Source organism: Symphalangus syndactylus, chromosome 7 (genome assembly GCF_028878055.3).
Source record: "Symphalangus syndactylus isolate Jambi chromosome 7, NHGRI_mSymSyn1-v2.1_pri, whole genome shotgun sequence".
Classification (NCBI taxonomy): domain Eukaryota; kingdom Metazoa; phylum Chordata; class Mammalia; order Primates; family Hylobatidae; genus Symphalangus; species Symphalangus syndactylus.
This window is the reverse complement of record NC_072429.2, coordinates 101,079,710-101,099,874: the sequence shown is the minus strand read 5'-3', so window position 1 is coordinate 101,099,874 and position 20,165 is coordinate 101,079,710. Positions and strand designations below refer to the sequence as shown.

Genomic DNA, 20,165 nt, shown 5'->3' with positions numbered 1-20,165 from the left:
CGTTTTTGAGACGGAGTCTTGCTTTGTCACCCAGGCTGGAGTGCAGTGGCACGATCTCGGCTCACTGTAAGCTCTTCCTCCTGTGTTCACGCCATTCTCCTGCCTCAGCCTCCCGAGTAGCTGGGACTACAGGCGCCTGCCACCACGCCTGGCTAATTTTTTGTATTTTAATAGAGACGGGGTTTCACCATGTTAGCCAGGATGGTCTCGATATCCTGACCTTGTGATCCGCCTGCCTCGGCCTCCCAAAGTGCTGGGATTACAGGTGTGAGCCACTGTGCCCGGCCACAAGTGTTATATCTTAACGAGTGATCTTTCTTGTGATTATGTAGTAAGTAGCTCAGGCGACATTTATGCATTTGATGTTCTTTAAAATCTTTGTTAATAATGTAGGTTGTTGTGTTTTTCTTCAGGCGATGTCATTCCCTAGTTTTTAAATGTATTTGAATTTTTAGAGATCTTTCAGCAGTCTACAGATGCTCTTTGTGTATATGCTTCAGTGATGTTTGTTTCTGTTTATAGAGGATCTTATGTCTCTCCTTGATGCTGACATTCATTCTGCCCACCCAAGTGTCATTATTGATGCGGATGCCATGTTTTCTGAAGACATTAGCTATTTTGGTTACCCTTCTTTTCGTCGTTCATCACTTTCCAGGCTAGGCTCATCTCGAGGTAATTTTGCATTTATTTATATATTTATTTTGGTCACAGGCTAGCTGTATGGAAAGATAGTGGTAGAATCTACTGACCGTATTTGAACTTCTAATATTACAGTTATTATTAGTTTTTTATGAATGCATTAGCATTAAAATTAATTATTTTTTATTTTGAAGAGCCACAATAGTATTTTAGAGTTGATCTTATTTACATTGTGGAATTGATGTCAAGGACTATGACTTCACTTAAATGTATTTTTAATTAGGAATATGGATTCTGAACTAAAAGCAGAATTCTACTTTACAGTGACATGCAGCATTCAGAAAACAAGTCTTAGTTTATTTGGTTAAAATAAGTGATGTGTTTATTTTAAATCCTGGTTAGATAAAATAATGAAATGTGAAAAAACGTACTAGAATGGGTTTAGGACCAATATTAAATGAATAGAAATGTTTAGTTTATTAGAATGCTTTTTTTTTTTTTTTGAGACGAAGTCTCACTCTGTTGCCCAGGCTGGAGTGCAGTAGTACGATCTCGGCTCACTGCAGCCTCCACCTCCTGGGTTCAAGAGATTCTCCTGCCTTAGCCTCCTGAGTAGCTGAAATTACAGGTGCCTGCCACCATGCCCAGTTAATTTTTGTATTTTTAGTAGAGACGGGGTTTCACCATGTTAGCCAGGCTGGTCTTGAACTCCTGACCTCAGGTGATCCGCCTGTCTCAGCCTCCCAAAGTTTTGTGATTACAGGCATGAGTCACTGCGCCCAGCCTAAAATGGTATTTTCAGAAGTTTGAGGCCAGGTGTGGTGGCTCACGCCTGTAATCCCAGCACTTTGGGAGGCCAAGGCGGGTGGATCACGAGGTCAGGACACAGTGAAACCCCACCTCTACTAAAAAAATACGAAAAAAATTAACCAGGCATGGTGGCGGGCACCAGTAGTCCCAGCTACTTGGGAGGCAGGAGAATGGCATGAACCCGGGAAGCAGAGCTTTCAGTGAGCTGAGATGGCGCCACTGCACTCCAGCGTGGGAGACAGAGTGAGACTCCATCTCAAAAAAAAAAAAAAAAAAAAAAAAAAAGTTTGAAATCCTTAAAAGATACAGTACATGGTAGAGGTTAGAAAGATTTTGAAATAAGTAATCCTGCCTTTCTCTGTATATGTTTGTGTATAGCTTGTTTACATTGTAATTGTCAATATTTTTACTTTCCAGAATGTAAAACTAACTTGATTCAGATAACAGAAATTAGCTGTATTTACTGATCTTTAAACTGGACAATATGCCATGTTATATTAAGAGCTTGCTGCATATACTTTTAGTACTTAGGAATAAAGTTTTAAAATAACAGATCTGTGGTGATCTTTTAATATATTGAATGTACTATGTAATAGCATTATGAATTTAAAAATAAATGCATACTTTACTGCCTTAAATGTGTCAAGTAATATATTTTCAAATATTCCATATCTAACATAAATAACTCCTTTAAATGTCTCTTCCCATGCGCTCCCCCCATCCCCCCCTTTTTTTTGAGATGGAGTTTTGCTCTTGTTGCTCAGGCTGGAGTGCAATGGCGTGATCTTGGGTCACTACGATCTCTGCCTTCCCGGTTCAAGCGATTCTCCTGCCTCAGCCTTCCAAGTAGCTGAGATTACAGGCATTCACCACCACGCCAGGCTAATTTTGTGTTTTTAGTGGAGACAGGGTTTCACCATCTTGGTCAGGCTGGTCTCGGGCTCCTGACCTCAAGTGACCCACCCATCTCGGCCTCCCAAAGTGCTGGGCTTACAGGTGTGAGCCACCGTACCTGGCCAAATGTCTCTTTTCCTATGTTCATCCTATGTAGGCATTACTTTTAGTTTGAACCGTATGGAATAGCTAATACTTGACCACTTTTGACCTATATATATGGCAGTTTTGTATAGTTCAGTTTAATTATTGTTTCTAATCCTTATTTATCCTTGTCTTAGAAAGTTTATTTTGATTACGTTATTTAAAAAGTAATGTATGAGCAACTTCAGAAAAACTGGCTTTAGATAGTTTGTAGGCCAATAGCCATGGGAAGCATTTTGGTAAGGAAATCATTTTATAAAGATTCTTTTTAAAAAAAAGACTGTCTGGTTCCTCAGTAAAATTTAAGACTTATTCATAAAAATTCATCCTATAAAAATTACTCTAAACAAGGGCTTGGATTTTTAAAAACTTTATAATTAGCTTCTATTAATGGATTCATAGTTTACCCTTTTTAGGGTTTTTTCTATGCGTGCATTTTTTGAGTTTGCTTATATGCGTAACATGTTGAAGTTCTAAATTTATGTGCTTTTTAAACCCACCAGTAGACAAACGAGGAGTGTATATTTTCTAATATGTAACTTGAATTTATAGTAAGCATTTCTAATGAAAGCCAACAATTTAAAATTCTTAAAAAAAAAAACAAATATAGTTCAAAATAAAGCAATTTCACTCTAAAACTGTGTAGTTGAAATATACAAAAGCCTGCCTCTAATTTTTTAAAATACTAGTTATAATTTTTATACATTCACTTGAAAGGGTTGATGTTTTGAATGTTGCATGTCAGCCTTATTAGATATACATTTACATAAATTTTTATGAGTAGATAAACTGCTGTTAGTTGCATCCTGAAGGGTCTTTACTAGAGAGTGGCTTACTTTTATCCCACTGGTGTGACCCAATTGCATACCAGTTCTCCTTCTTCCCTTAGAGAGAGACTCTGAGCTGTTGCGTGAACGTGAATCCGTTTTACGTTTACGTGAACGAAGGTGGCTTGATGGAGCCTCATTTGATAATGAAAGGGGCTCTACCAGCAAGGAAGGAGAGCCAAACTTGGATAAGAAGAATACACCTGTTCAAAGTCCAGTATCTCTAGGAGAAGATTTGCAGTGGTGGCCTGATAAGGTATTTGGAAAAAATTCACACCGTTTCCATTTAAATGGATCCCTGACAACCCCTCCCTCTAAGGTTTCCATTTTATTTATTCTGGTTTTTGTACTATCACTCAAGGAAAAACACAAATATAAGACAATATTTTTGTTTTGTTTTAAAATATAAATAGAATATATCTTTATTTGGCACTCCATGAGTCATCTCAGTGAGATGTATTCAGTGGTGCAATGTATCTTACTACTTGATGAAGTAAATCAGAGAAATTAGGATGGTAGTTCTAGATAACACATCAGCATGCTATTCCAGTACTTCTTTTCTGGTAATAATTACTCCAATAAGTGATGTTACATTCCTTGGTAGAAATTTGTTTTGTCAAATTTCTAAAGTCAGGTGGACACCAGTTTCTGCAGGGCATGTTTTTGGTCATTGATACAGCATGTATATCATGACAAGATTAGGGATCTGTGTTCCTTTGATTAGTTAACTATGCCATTTAATGGCAGTGAGTTCTGACAGATCTTTTGCAGTGAATGCTATAGGAGACAAAGCTGACTGAACAGGAATGGGCTAGGGGAGTTATGCTCTGCATCCTGAGGAATAGTGCAATGACTGGATTCTAGAAAACATCTAGGATTTGGTAATTGATTTGAATCTTTAAAAATCCATCACTGCCATAAGTGAAACAGAGTTGATGCATCCTGTTGGTGGTGTGTATGTAATTGATAGTTCATCTTCAGAGGCTCCTATTGGAACCCATGTTTTTCGCTTGTTTTTTACTGCGTCTCTTTCTTCTTATTTCCAGAACCATTTGGGTAGGAAATTTTCTAAAGCAGAAATAAACTAAAAGAAGATGGGAACTTTGGGGCCCTACTAGCAGATAAAGAGAGCCTGATATGGGTTACTTTTCTTTCTTTGATTTAGAACTTGAATCCGGGATATTGAAGGGGAATATTATTTAACTTTCCAAATTTACGTTTCCGTAGTTACTGTGAGTCTTGTTGTAGTTCATTTATTTTCCTCTGCATTCAGCTCGTGTGGCAAGCTTGAATGCAAGAAGGAACATGAATTTTAATCAGTCTCTTTGGAAGCAAAAGGTTATTCTGTTTTCTTTGGCAACTGCCAAACTTTCCCTGAATTGCATTCTTTTACTTATTTCCCTAAAACTAGAAATGTCCCAAGTTCTACTTTTACTTCATGTGGTAGGGAGTGATTTAAACCATTGGGCTTTTACTTTTCTTTTCTTTTGGTACATCAGTTACTATTTCCTATTTCTCTTGTGTGGATCATGTTAGAGTTGTGTCTATTTCATATTGGCAGGAAGTAAAAGAGGACTCTTGAATTATGTTTTAATAGGGCCATCACGTATTATTAATCTAGGTTTGTCATGTATTATTTTTGATTAATGAAAGTATTTCTGAATAGTATCAGTTTAGCAAGCCTAGCCATTATACCCTCTGTTAGTTTTAGCTAGCCCTTGTTGGCCTGGCTAAAAATATGATAGATATGTTTTTAAGTATACCTTGTTTTTAGAGATAGTTGTAAGTGCATCATGAAATCTTGGCACTGTATAGACTTTTAGTGCATTATTCCTTGGTTTGTTTAGCTACTGAGTGAATGGAAGAAGAGGGATATGTGAAACAAAGTGTATCCTACCTACATTCTTTTTTCCATTAAATACCAAATTTAAAATAGCAACATCAAAAACACACTTTTTATTAGCACATGATTGAAATCTAGAAATTCATACTTGAATTCTGGGAAAGAAAACAACTTAAGCCTTTAATTAAACTGTTAAGCATTATCATAGTGATCAGTAAATACTATTAGGTGCTTGTTTGCATTGCTGAATGCTACAAGAGAATGTAGAGAGCTATTAAAGGGAAAGAAGACCTTGTTTTTATGTAACTTTAGGAAAACAAAGTATTATACAGGGGCACAGGATAAATACCATGTGAAGAAACTGGTAATATGTGAGACTTATATTGGTTTCTCAAAATTAGTTAGGGGTAGTGATTCCTGAGGAGCAGAAGGTTTTGGAGGAAGGCTTGATAGGGAATAGAGAGGTAGGTGGAGAATGCAGGGAGATAGGGTGTCAGGATGCACTTGGTATTTACCATTGGTGAGAGGAGGTACCAGCACCAGATGAGAGTGGTCTGCCAAGAGTAGGGGCTTGTCTAATGAGGGGTCCATTAGGAATTCCCAGCTCAAGACAGTTTGAATGTCATGCTAAGGGTAACACTGGAAAACCAGAGCAGTTGCAGAACGTGGATCTATCATTTTATCTCCTTCATGCCACAGACATTGCTGCTAATTGCCTAGTACCTTGCTACTTATGGGGGCTATATTAATCACAAGATCGGATATTGAGCCTGTCTTACGAAACTTGTGAGATTTAGTGCAGGAGACAGGCGATGATTTGTCATCCAAAGTAATATTCTTAAAACGTGGCTTTCTTTATAATCTTGGAGTTTGCTTTTTAAAAAAAATCTTGGTAACTTGCATTATTTTGACTGAAAGTGTTATTTCTACCTTCTTGACATACGAGGCTGCTAAAGGATAGTCTCAATTTTGTACACAATAGTAAACTTGGAATTGGCTTGCCTCTGATCCATTCATTTTTATGGAGAAGGAAACTTCATGTCTTTGCTTATTTCAAATGGCTTATAAATGGCAGATGCAGCAATGAAGTTTCTTTTTAAATATGGGAAGGAGTAGCTTTTTTAGGAGTGGGGGCAATCAAAATATGCATCCTAGTTTAATTTCAGAAATGACCTAATACAATACTCTTAAATATTAATTGTGGTTGTTAGTGTCCATAGTAATTTTCATTTTGTCTTTTGTTAGGGTACAAGGTTAATTCTGTTGGTAAAGGAACTGGATTAGTACCTACTTTCCCAGCATCCATTTAGAGGAACAACCAGTTCTTCAAAATTTTACTTTTTTTTTTTTTTTTGTGATGGAGTTTCGCTCTTGTTGCCCAGGTTGGAGTGTAGTGGTGTGATCTCGGCTCATTGCAACCTCTGCCTCCTGTGTTCAAGTGATTCTCCTGCCTCAGCCTCCTGAGTAGCTGGGATTACAGGCATCTGCCACCACGTCCAGCTAATTTTTTATATTTTTAGTGGAGACGGGTTTCACCATGTTGGCCAGGCTGGTCTTGAACTCCTGACCTCAGGTGATCCACCCTCCTTGGCCTCCCAAAGTGCTGAGATTACAGGCGTGAACCACCGTGCCTGGCAGTTTTACCCTTCTGTAAGCCAATGAAATTATTTTAATGATAGGATGTTCTCTTTTCTTTAAGGTTTTGTGGTATAGTATTGAACTGAAAATATTTGAGGTGACTGTAAAATGCACATATTTCCCAAAATTATTCTTTGAATTAAATGTCAAAACTAATACAAAAGCATAATTAAAAATTATAGGCATCTTGAAAGTTCCATAAAGACAAAAGTAAGGGTCATTCAGTCATTATTAATTTAGAAACCTTGATTAAATATATGCCATGTGTTAGGCCTTTTGTTAGATGTTAGGGTGAGAGATTTTATAGGAAGAAGAAAAATAATGTTAATCTGTTTGAATAAGTACCATAATAGATTTCCATACATACATACGTAATACCTACACAATAGCACAGGAGGCATTGGGAAATCACAGGAGGCTGCACAGAATGATTACAAAGAGTGTGGACTCTGAAGTCAAACTGCTGGATTTCCTATCTTAATCCTACTACTGTCTAGTTGTGTGAGCTTGATCAAGTTCTTTAACTTTTCTCTGCCTTGATTTTCTCATATAGATAGATACAGTAATAATTTTTACATTATGGGTTTGTTATGAGAATTAAATGAGTTAGTTTATGTAAAGTGCAAACAGCAAGGAGAAGCATGGTCCTGTCCCAGGAAGGGAGAACAGGTAGTTCCTGTAGGTCATGGGAGGGTGAGAGAGCCCAGTTGGGTATTTCCAAGTATGTTTATGTGGCACTTGTGTTTTATGTGCCAGGTTCTCTGTTAGTAGTGAATTGGACACAGACCAAAAAGATACAGATCATGCATGCCCCCTTTATCTGACTGGACTAGAATGAATTCAAGTTATGAAAACATTTTATTATAGTAATAATTTAGTGTAATAGGAAATTAAGGGTAGCCTATATGTACCAAAATGAGAAGGGGAGGGAGCGCCTAAGTCTGTGCTCTAAGTTCAAAGTTATGATGTTCACAGTCAAACTAGCCAAGTTTATACTGATTTCTCAAGGTTTTTACCCCAAAACATCAACTTTCTTACTATGCTATCCCTACACCCTAAAAATCCATCCTTTCTTGCTTCTCTCCCCCTCCCTCTCTTCCTTCCTCTCTCCTCCCATACTCCCCCCGACTCCTTTCTCCCCGCTCCCTTTACTCACCCTTCTCTAGCCATTCTTTCCATCCTTCTGTCCATCCACCTTTCCATGTAACCATGTGTGAACCATGTAACCATCTGTGCACCTACTATTTTTTACTGTTTTTCTGGCTTATATGACTGCTTGTTACATTTTGTATTTCTGGAATAGCTTTGATAATTCATTTACTTTGGTGAGAAGAGGTAATCTTTCAATTAGGTGGTTCTATAACATGGCTCCATTTTCACTTCTCAGTCATTTTTGCAATTTATTTTTTCTAGATTAGAAATTTCATAATATGTTGCTGAATGTCTGCATGTAAATTGTAATTATATATGTGTTTATACCAACCTACTTCCAACAAGAATCTAAACCAAGCACATTTACAAGGCCTAAGCCAGACAAAGACGCCAGAGGAAAAGAAAACCATAGGCTAATAATATCTTTGAACATTGATGCAGAAATCCTCCAAAAAAATTCAGGAAACTGAATTCAACACATATCAAAAAGATACACATCATGACCAGGTGGAATTTATTCCTGGCATATGAGGCTGACTTTATATATACACATTAATCAATGTGATAGATCATGTTAGCAGTATGAAACCTGAAATCACATGAACACCTTGATTGACTCAGAAAAAGCATTTGAAAAAGTTGAGCATTCTTTCTTGATAAAAACTCTTTAACAGTTTAGCTGTGGAAGGAAAGCTCCTCCATATAATAGAAGCCATATATGAACAAACCCATAGCTAACAATCAACAGGGAGCAACTCAGAGCTTTTCCACTAATATTTAATGCAAGGCAGGGATGCCTACTCTTGCCAATTCCATTCAGCATAGTACTGGAAGCACTAATGAACATCAAACAAGAAAAAGAAATAGAAGACGTCCAGATTGGAAAGGAAGAAGTACAATTATCTGTATTTGCAGATGACATGATCTTATATGTAGAACCGCTTCCAAAATTTCACAAAAAAACCTGTTAGAACTAATAAATTCATTAAAGTTGCAGGCTACGAGGTCAACATACAAAAATCGGTAGTATTCCTATACACAAATAACAGCCTAGCTGGAAAAGAAATTAAGAAAATAATCTTGGCTAGGTGCTGTGGCTCATGCTTATAATCTCAGCATTTTGGGAGGCTGAGGCGAGAGGATATCTTGAGTCTAGGGAGCTTCGTGGATGGGAAGAATTAGTATTTTTAAACTTATACTGCTCAAAGTAATGTACAGATTTATACGTAATCTCTATCAGAATTCCAGTGGCATTCTTCACAGAAATAAAAAAGCAATCCTAAAATTTGTAACGAACCATAAAATACCCCAAATAGTGAAAGCAATAATGGGAAAATTGGAAGCACCATACTTCTTGGTTTAAAATAGTATTACAAAGCTATAAGCGATCAAAACCATATGGTGCTGGCATAAAAACAGAAACATAGGCTGGGCGTGGTGGCTCACGCCTGTAATCCCAGCACTTTGGGAGGCCGAGGCGGGCGGATCACGAGGTTGGGAGATCGAGACCATCCTGGCTAACACGGTGAAACCCCGTCTCTACTAAAAATACAAAAAATTAGCCGGGCATGGTAGCGGGCGCCTGTAGTCCCAGCTACTCGGGAGGCTGAGGCAGGAGAATGGCGTGAACCCGGGAGGCGGAGCTTGCAGTGAGCCGAGATTGCGCCACTGCACTCCAGCCTGGGCGACAGAGCGAGACTCCGTCTCAAAAAAAAAAAAAAACAACAGAAACATAGACCAATGGAACAGAATAGAGAGCCCAGAAATAAATTCAAACATATATTATTAACTAATTTTTGACAAGGGCACCAGTGGGGAAAAGATAGTTTCTTCAATAAGTGTTACTGGGAAGACTGGATTTTCACATGTAAAACTGGATTCCTATCTTAGACAATACATAAAGATCGACTCAAAATAGACAAAAGACCTAAATGTGAAATATGAAGCCTTAAAAACTGTAAGAAAATATAAGGAAAGCTCCTTGACATTGCTCATGGCAGTGATTTTTTTTGGATTTCACACCAAAAACTCAAACTTCAAAATCAAGAATAAGTAAATGGAGCTACGTGAAACAAAAAGCCTTTGTGTATAGTAAAGAAAACAATCAACAAAATAAAAAGGCACCCTATAGACTGTGAAAAAAATTTGCAAACCATGCATCTCATAAGGAGTTAATATTCAAAATTTATAAAGAACACTTGAAGTCAGTAGCAGAAAAATAACCTGATTAAAAACCAGGTAAGGACCTTATAAGACGTTTCTTCAAAGAAGACATAAAAATGGCTAACAGATATTTGAAAAGGTGCTTAACGTCAGTAATTGTCAGGGAAATGCAAATTAAAACCACTGTGAGATACCATCTCACACCCATTAGGATGGTTGTTATCAAAAAGACAAGAGATAGCACATGTTCGCAGTGATGCAGAGAAGAGAGAACCCTTGTATGCTGTTGGCAACTAGATTGGTATAGCTATTATGGAAAGCAGTATGGAAGTTCCTAAAGAAGTTAAAGATAGAGCCACCATAGGACCCAGCAATCCCTATTATGTACGTACCCAGAGGAGATGAAATCATGCATATCTGCACTTGGGCCGGGCGCGGTAGCTCACGCCTGTAATCCCAGCACTTTGGGAGGCAGAGGCGGGTGGATCACCTGAGGTCAGGAGTTCGAGACCAATATGGCCAAAGTGGTGAAACCCAGTCTCTACTAAAAATACAAAAACTAGCTAGGCATGGTGGCACATGCCTGTAATCCCAGCTACTTGGGAGGCTGAGGCACAAGAATCACTTGAACTCGGGGGGCGGTAGTTGCAGTGCGCCAAGATCACACCACTGCACTACAGCCTGGGCGACAGAGCAAGACTCTTGTCTCAAAAAAACTAATTAAATAAATAAACAAATAAATACATTTTATTGTGTATATTTGAAGTTTACAACATGTTATAGGATACATGTAGATATTTACATTGTTACTATAATAGATTAACACATCTATCATCTCACAGTTACTATTTTGTGACAAGAGCAGCTAAAATCTACTTAACAAAAATCCATAATATGATACCATTTTATTAACTGTAATCCTCGTGACATACATTACAGCTCTAGATTTGCATCCTACATGTCTGCTGTGTTTCCTATAACCCCATTTTCCCTCCCTCACACCCCCACACTCCTTGTCAGCCCATAGTAACCACTGCTTTATTCTCTACCTTTGTATATATGACCTTTAAAAAAAAAAAAAGATTTGACATATAAGTGAGATCACACAATATGTTTTTTCCCTGTGTCTAGCTTATTTCACTTAGCATAATGTCCTCTGGGTCTATCCATGTTCTGGCAAATGGCAAGATCTCCTTTTTTAAGCTGAATAATTTTCCTTTGTTTCTGTTGTGTCTTCGTGTGTGTTTTCTTTATCCATTTGTCCATGAAGGACACTTAAGCTTTTTCCATATATTACCTATTATAAACAATACTACAATGAATATGAGAGTGCAGATACTTTTTTTTTTTTTTTGAGACGGAGTCTTGCTCTGTGCCCAGGCTGGAGTGCAGTGGCGCAATCTCGGCTCACTGCAAGCTCTGCCTCCCGGGTTCACGCCATTCTCCTGCCTCAGCCTCTCTGAGTAGCTGGGACTACAGGCGCCCGCCACCACGCCCGGCTAATTTTTTTGTATTTTTAATAGAGACGGAGTTTCACCGTGGTCTCGATCTCCTGACCTCGTGATCTGCCCGCCTCGGCCTCCCAAAGTGCTGGGATTACCAGCGTGAGCCACCGCGCCTGGCCTTTTTTATTTTTTTTTTTGAGAGAGAGTTTCGCTCTGTTGCCCAGGCTGGAGTGCAGTGGCGCGATCTCGGTTCACTGCAAGCTCTGCCTCCCAAGTTCATGCCATTCTTCTGCCTCAGCCTCCCGAGTGGCTGGGACTGCAGACACCTACCACCATGCCTGGCTAATTCTTTTGTATTTTTGGTAGAGACGGGGTTTCACCATGTTAGCCAGGATGGTGTCGATCTCCTGACCTCATGATCCACCCGCTTTGGCCTCCCAAAGTGCTGGGATTATGTGAGCCACGGCGCCCGACTCAGTACTGTTAATTAACATTAACTGGCGGGGCTTGGTGGCTCATGCCTGCAATCCCAGCACTTTGGGAGGCCAAGGCAGACGGATCACTTGAGGTCAGGAGTTCAAGACCAGCCTGGCCAACATGGTGAAACCTCGTCTCTACTACAAAAATTAGCCAGGTGTGGTAGTGTGCACCTGTAGTCCCAGCTACGTGGAAGGCTGAGGTGAGAGAATCGCTGGAACCCAGGAGGCAGAGGTTGCAGTGAGCCAAGATTGTGCTACTGCACTCCAGCCTGGGTGACAGAGCGAGGTTCTGTTTCCCTGCTTATAAACATTAATATTCCTTACTGTTCTGGATCTGTTTTTGTCTAGCCTAGAGGAAACAATAAGTAGAATTATTCCCACCAGCCCTTTATATTGTAGAGTTGTATGTTACTCTCTTGTCTTTGAATGATGTTGAGAGGAAATGGATCCATTTCATTTGACCCCTTGTTTAAGCTCTTTGGAGCAACCTCCCTGTTGGAACCAGCTGATCAGACTTGCGGGTTATATTGCTTCACCTTCATTGTGCTTCCCACACTGAGGAGAATGAAGGCAGAGGATTCTAAAAGTGGAAGTTGGCTGGGGAAGGTCTTTGTTTTGTTTTTATTGACATCTGGAAACTTCCAGGATTAACTAGATGTGTCACGAATGTAATTTAATATGAAGTAAGAACAAAATGAAAAATGATCATAAAAAGGAAAAGAAGCTCGGCAGAAAAAGCATATGGAAAAGTGGATAGGCAGAGAGAAATGAAGTGTGAATGGACACAGTTGGCCAAATTGCAGTGTATCTTGTAGTTGCCATCCATTCCAATCATGATATGCAGTACATTGTATTTAGTGACAGGAGTTGGAGCTGCTACCTAATGATAAAATAAGTGTTTGCTCATAGTAGAAAAAATGTGAAAACCAAGTTTTGTGGGGCAAAATTTAGGAATAGAGATGCTAACTTTTTCACAATATAAATTAGTAAACATAGGTGTGGCCAGTTAATAGAGTTGGTGTTGCTGGGCCAAGTGTTTTTTAAAACTTTGGCCACTATTTCATGTCTCATATTTTTAACAGTTTTCCTTCCCCGTTTGAGGAAGGATTTCTAGTTAAATTTATGACCCATTTATGTTGGACAGTTGCAGATTTACTGATTCAACTTCTTTTTGTTGAAAAATAGAGCTACAAACTATTGCTCTTTAAGGAAATATGCATAGCCGCTTTCTGTAGTTGGATTGAGCAGATGTCAGCTTGCTCAGAAGCAGCAATTTGTATTTCATAAAAACAATAAAAACATTGTTTTCTATGACTTATGAAATGAATGAGCTAAAATACTGTCCTTGTGTATGTATTTGATTGTTTTATATTTCTCCACATCCAGTAAGTTTCTTTAATACAGATAAATCTGAAGCAGGCAAGAAGTAGTAGGTGATTTTTTTTGTCCTCTTCCTGTGGGTTCATAGTTGTGCTGTTCATCTTCATTTGTCCATAGTGGGTTTTCAGGGCCTGTAGGGGTTTAATTGGCTCATCCAGACCTTATCACCCTGGGGAACATTGCCCTATCTCTGAAAGATAAAGGCATGTCTGTTCCCAGAGGGCCTCATGCACCATGCTGTTGCTATTGGGATGGTTTGTTCAGGATTGCACTGCTCTAGTAAGGCATTTACCCAAAGAAGCTGGGGTTAAGATTAATTTGTTCATTCAACAGTTGGTCAGTGTGTTCCTTTGTGCCATATACCAAGCTGGCATATGGTAATATAGTCGTGAGTATGATACTGGCCTTTCCACAAGGAATTCAGTGGGGAACACAAACATTTACATAGAATATAATGTGATCATGATGTGATCAGCGCTAGGCTAAAAGTATGAATAAAGTGCTATAGGGGTTCAGAATGGGAAATGACCAGTACTGCCTGAGAGATCTGGCAAAGGCATCGCAGAGGAGATGGCATTTAAGCAGCATTTTTAAGGTGAGGTGGGCATTGACCAAGACACAAAGGTATTCCAAACGTATCTGGGCATGGGCCCAGAGTCACGAAATGTCATGATGTGTTTGAGGAACAATGAAAAATTCAGAATTGCTGCTTTGTGGTGGGGAGTAGGAGAAGAGGTGGGATGGAGATGACTAGACAGTTTGCCACGCAAGAAGTTAGGATATTGTTTTGCAGCAATTAAGAAGTCAACAGAGTCCTTAGAGAAGTGACTTGATGTGATTGGTGGGGTTTTGTTTTGTTGTATTTGATTAGTTTTAAGGAGGTGAACATTACTGGCGTGATGGGAGAAAGAAACAGGAAAAATCGAAAGTCGCTTATGAGAATGCTACAGTTGTTCAAGGAAATTGTGAGGATCTCAACCAAAGCAGGGGTATGGGGAGAGAGAAAAAGACGAATCTGAGAGGAATTTGAGATCAGTGTAGACATGGGAACCTGGCAGCACTCCTCATCTCTTCCTTTTCTCTTGTCAGTCAATTCTATTGTCATGTCTCCCATTACCGGGTGGGTGGTGATGTCATTCATAGAGATAGGAACTACAGGGAAGGCACAGCTTTGCAGGAGATGGCGGATTCATTTTAGGGATGTCATTGTGCTTTTTAAGACAGCTGTAGGTAAGTCTGGAGATACGAGATTTACACATTTAAAAGCATGATGCTCTGGTAGATGCAGTTACTGAGGCTGAAGGTGAAGCACAATTTGAATACAGGGAGAAAGAATCAGTGGCAGGGAGTGCATGGTAGTACCAGGGAGATAGAGGGAAGACCATGCATGGTAGTGCCAGGGAGATGGAGGGTAGGTGGAAGACCAGTAGAGAATGGTGACCTGTGAATTAGGGAGAGAAGGATGGGGTTCCAGAACAGATAATGAACAGAGGCAAATCATTTGAAGAGTTTAAAGAGAAGATGGATTGATTTGGCAGTTGGAAAAAATGTCGTATCCGTCACTCAAAACTGGTAAGGTGAAACATATGCCAGGCAGTAATTCACTTTACCATGTTGGGACTGAAGGAGAGATTTGTTTGGATGGTTGTTGGGGGATATGGGAAGGAGTTGCATCCAATGTGTCTGTGGGTTATCTTTAAATGGGGGGGAGGAAAACCCCTCTTTCTCTGAGATGGGGAGAAGGGAGGAGGTGAGAATGGTGCTTTCATTAAGCAAATCTAGAGCTAGGAATATTGAGGAAGCCCCTGCCTGAGAGCTATCATTTTCTGAGTGAGTCAGAGATGAAGTCAGGGGAGGAGATTAGTCATAGTTGAATTTGATTGCGTGCTTTTTGCACTGGGCTCTGTGCTGTGTACTTTATCCAGCTGACCCTTGAACTATGAAGGGGTTAGGAGCACCCACTCCTCATGCAGTTGAAAATCCACATAACTTTGACTCCCCCAAAACTTATTATAGCCTCCTGTTGACTGGGAACCTTAGCAACAAAATAAAGTTGATTAACACATATTGTGTTTGTTATATGTAGTATATACTGTATTTATACAATAAAGTAAATTAGAGAAGAAAATGTTATTAAGAAAACCATAAGGAAAGGAACATATATTTAGTATTCATTAAGTGGAAGTGGATTACCATTAAGGTCTTTATTCTCATTATCTTCATGTTGAATAGGCTGAGGAGGGGAAGGAAGAATTAGAAGAGGAGGAGTTGCTTTTGCTGTCTCAAGGATGGCAGAGGCTGAAGAGAACTATAAGCAGACCCTAACAGTTCAAACCCATATTGTTCAAGGGTCAACTATATATGTTACTCCGTTTGGTTTTTACCCTGCCCTCCCCTCTCCCTTACCATGATTTGCATTACCTTAATACCCATTTTAGAAATGAAGAAATGGTTTCAGAGAAATTGTATAGTTTACCTGAAGTCACATACTTAGTAAGTGTTGGATCTAGGTTTGGGACTCACTTAGTCTGATTCCATTATAGTTAATTCTTAACCATAGGATTGAGAAGAGCATATGAAGTAGAAAGGTAAAATTTGATGCACCTTCTATGGAGAAAGTCAGTAATGGTTTGTAGACATCCATGGTAAAGGTAAGGGAAGAATTGCTAACTTGGAGAATTCCAAATTTGGTCTCTTTTCCATCCCCCAATAAAAGTGACTTGAAAATAGGGTTGACTGGTACAGGTAAAATAGAAGATTAAAATTAGTATTATTTCTGTACAACACTGAGGCATAACCTGTTGTTATTGTGTTATATTAATAAATCTTGTAGACTTTACAAGTTTTAGCTGAGCACTATAACGTTACCATCTGACCAAATAAAACTGAATTTTGGCAGAAAACCAGAAAGACAACATTTGTTTATCATACCCTGGAGCCAGAATCCCAAAGAAAATGGAGAAGTACTGTGTATAGACCAATAGCATTTTTGCAACCTAAAATCTGTTATTGGCAATTTTTGCAGTGAGATTTCTAGGTAGCTTTGTGGCTCTGATCATTGGTTTTATGTTAAAGAAAATTATTTATTTACATTTGTTAGCCAAGCTTTTTATAATTTAATTGCATTCCAAATCATTGCATGTATGTCAGCATAAAAGTGAATAAATTATTACCTTAAATATGGGCACTTGTTTCCATAGCTTGAAAGAGCTTACAGGGAAAGAATCTTGATTTGACATCGTTTTTCTCTGTTTCAGCTCCTTATTCTGTTTTTCTTTTTTTCCCTTCACTCGTTCAGCACATTGATTGAGCACCTACTTGTACGCTAAGTTCTTAAGTTACAGTGGTGAATAAGACAGGTTATACTTGAGTGAGATAGTGTATAAACAAATAAATGTGTCAAGTTGTGAAGTGCTGTGGATTAAAAAGAAAGCAGTGTAAGGAACTAATGTGAGAGTGGTGGTTCTGTACGTAGTGTCATCAGAGACAGTCTCTTGAGGGAGTGTCACCTGAGAAAGAGTAACACAGACAGAGGGAACAGCAAGGACAGTGGTCCAAGGATAGGAAGAAGGCCACTGTGACAGGAAGAAGGCCAGTATGAATGGAGGTGAGTGAGTTAATGGAGGGAGCCAGAGCCACCTTAATTGGATACCTTGTAGGCTATGCTAAAGACTTCGTATAGTTGTGGTTTATGTGTTTACATAATTAATCTAGATCTGATGAAGTGATTAAAGTGACAGTGTTCAAATCAGTAGATTTGGCAATTTTTATATTTATAGTATTGTATTTTACTTTATAGGATGGAACAAAATTCATCTGTATTGGGGCTCTATATTCTGAACTTTTGGCTGTCAGCAGTAAAGGAGAACTTTATCAGTGGAAATGGAGTGAATCTGAGCCTTACAGAAATGCCCAGGTATTTTATTTTATGAAATCTTGCATTGAATAGCTCTACATATCAACATATAAAATAGTAATTTTTTTTTATGCTTTCAAAGAATCCTTCATTACATCATCCACGAGCAACATTTTTGGGGTTAACCAATGAAAAGATAGTCCTCCTGTCTGCAAATAGCATAAGAGCAACTGTAGCTACAGAAAATAACAAGGTATGAAACACTTTGCATTGATTAACATTTCATGCTTTAATTCTTGTTTTCTTTTTTCTTTTTTTGCTCCTTTTCCATCTTTTCATTTTCGATCTATGTTAACATAAATACAAAGTGTCTCAAGCCTTAGAAATCTAATGTATATTTTTGTTGGCTAGTTTATACTGTAACTTTAAAAAATAGCTTTCTGGGGCTGGGACTGGTGGCTCATGCCCATAATCCCAGCACTTTGGGAGGCTGAGGTGGGTGGATCATGAGGTCAGGTGTTGAGACCAGCCTAGCCAACCCATCTCTACTAAAAATACAAAACCCCATCTCTACTAAAAATACAAAAAATTAGCTGGGTGTGGTGGCAGGCGCCTGTAATCCCAGCTCCTCAGGAGGCTGAGGCAGGAGAATTGCTTGAACCTGGGAGGTGGAGGTTACAGTGAGCTGAGATCATACCACTGCACTCCAGCCCAGGCGACAGTGTGAGACTCTGTCTCAAAAAAAAAAAAAAAAAAAAAAAGCTTTCTGGTTTAAGGAAAGGCAAAAATATTCAAGAAAATTACTAAGAAAAGATGTTGAGAAGCTAGAAAATACAGATTGAGAAAGTATGGATATTATGTCTCAAATTATCGGTTTGGCTTTAAGGTCACTAAATTGTTTTTTTGAGACAGGATCTTGCTTTATTGCCCAAGCTCAAGTGCAGTGGTTGTAGCTCACTGCAGCCTTGAACTCAAGCCTTCCGAGTAGCTAGTACTGTAGGCACACACCACTGTGCCTGGCTGATTTTTAAAACTTTTTTGTAGAGGCAGAGTCTCACTGTGTTGCTCACACTAGTCTCAAACTCCTGGCCCCAAGTGATTCTCCCTCCTTGGCCTCCCAAAGTGCTGGGATTACAGGCATGACACCTGGCCTAAAGTCACTAAATTCTTTTAAAAATTGGTAGAGCAGATGTTTACTTCTGACCTTAAAGATGGCCTTAGACATTCATTTCAATAACTGCCATTTTGATTTTGTGTGAAAAAAGTATTTGTTTCTAGTCTTACTAAGAACCTCTCTGAATTACTTATTTTTATAGCATTTAGCTCAAAACATTTTAGAAGTCCAGTCTTTGAAGTATAATGCCTTGCCCTAGTTTTTACCACAATCCTTTTGAAAAGATGGCTTGATTTTATTTAAAGTTCTAATATTTTATTCTTTAGGTTGCTACATGGGTGGATGAAACTTTAAGTTCTGTGGCTTCTAAATTAGAGCACACTGCTCAGACTTACTCTGAACTTCAAGGAGAGCGGATAGTTTCTTTACATTGCTGTGCCCTTTACACCTGCGCTCAGCTGGAGAACAATTTATATTGGTGGTGAGTCTATAGGGAGGAGGAATTTATCAGTGAATGCTTGTGTATGTATAGAGAGATGCTTTGAGTAGTGGAATACCAACATGAGAAGGTCAATTAAAAGATAATGCCTTATGGAAGGGAAATTTCACTTTGGAACAAAGTAACATTTTAAAAAACTTTAACAGTTAAATTTATAAAAGTAGTACATACTTAGTGAATATAATTAATAAGTTTTATAAAAGTATAAAGTAGAAACAAAAGTCATTTAGAATCCTGCAACCCAGAGATAACTACAGTTAACATTTGGGGGTATTTTAAATCTTTTTTTCCTCTACATAAACATGTACTTTGCTTTTACATAATTGAAAGTATAGATTATAGAGTATTTTTTTCATTTCATTGTATGAATATTCTCTACCTTATTTAATTATAGCTTTACTGTTAGAAGGTGACCTTACATTTTTTCTTTGTTGTGTTTTAAGGAGTTAACAGCAAATTTGCATTTTGGAAACAATATATAGGGGAGTTTCCTAATGAAGTATAATTATTTAGAAGAAAATATGTCAATTAGGCCCAGGCACAGTGGCTTACACGTGTAATCCCAGCACTTTCGGAGGCCAAGGCCAGAGGATTGCTTGAGCCTGGGAGTTCGAGACCAGCCTGGGCAATACAGTGAGACCTAGTCTCTACAAAAAATACAAAATAACTGGGTGTGGTGGTGGATGCCTTGTAGTCTCAGCTACTTGGGAGGCTGAAATAGGAGGATCTCTTGAGCCCAGGAGGTAGAGAGTGCAGTGAGCTGAGATCAGCCACCTGCACTCTAGCCTGGGCAGCAGAGAAAGGCCCTGTCTCAAAAAAAAAAAAAAAAAAAAAAAAAATTGATGAATTTCCCATAAAATTTAATTATAAAGGTTTAATAAAAGTAGATCCAGTTATTAATCTAATGCACAAATTATAATTAAGATGAAATTGTACACATTAATAGTTTTCTGAGGCGAAAATACTAGAGAAATGCCAGAAATGCTTGACTGATAATATGTGTAATTTCAGATTTATGTAGTGGGCTGTTTTATTGCTTATTTGACCAATGTATGTTTTTTGTTTTCAGGGGTGTAGTTCCTTTTAGTCAAAGGAAGAAAATGTTAGAGAAAGCTAGAGCAAAAAATAAAAAGCCTAAATCCAGTGCTGGTATTTCTTCAATGCCAAACATCACTGTTGGTACGCAGGTAAGTGATGAATTTAGCCTGTCTTAAGGGACCTTGTTTCTCTTCAGAATCACTTTCTTCCCTTTAAGCAGTTTTACAGATGAGCATCATTTGAA

General features: G+C 38.5%; 1 protein-coding gene across 7 annotated transcripts in view; it reads left to right on the top strand.

The window, feature by feature from the left end:
- Positions 1 to 20,165, top strand: part of UBR5 (ubiquitin protein ligase E3 component n-recognin 5) — a 149,699-nt gene that overhangs the window by 63,336 nt on the left and 66,198 nt on the right. For 4 of the 7 annotated variants that reach the window (XM_055286944.2, XM_055286943.2, XM_055286942.2 and 1 more), the window contains exons 8-13: positions 523 to 672; positions 3,359 to 3,570; positions 17,214 to 17,330; positions 17,413 to 17,523; positions 18,711 to 18,865; positions 19,953 to 20,070. In XM_055286944.2, coding sequence (XP_055142919.1) covers positions 523 to 672; positions 3,359 to 3,570; positions 17,214 to 17,330; positions 17,413 to 17,523; positions 18,711 to 18,865; positions 19,953 to 20,070 — 863 coding nt within the window. The remainder of the gene's footprint in view (positions 1 to 522; positions 673 to 3,358; positions 3,571 to 17,213; positions 17,331 to 17,412; positions 17,524 to 18,710; positions 18,866 to 19,952; positions 20,071 to 20,165) is intronic. The other 3 variants (XM_055286946.2, XM_063642890.1, XM_055286945.2) reach the window with 1 other exon arrangement.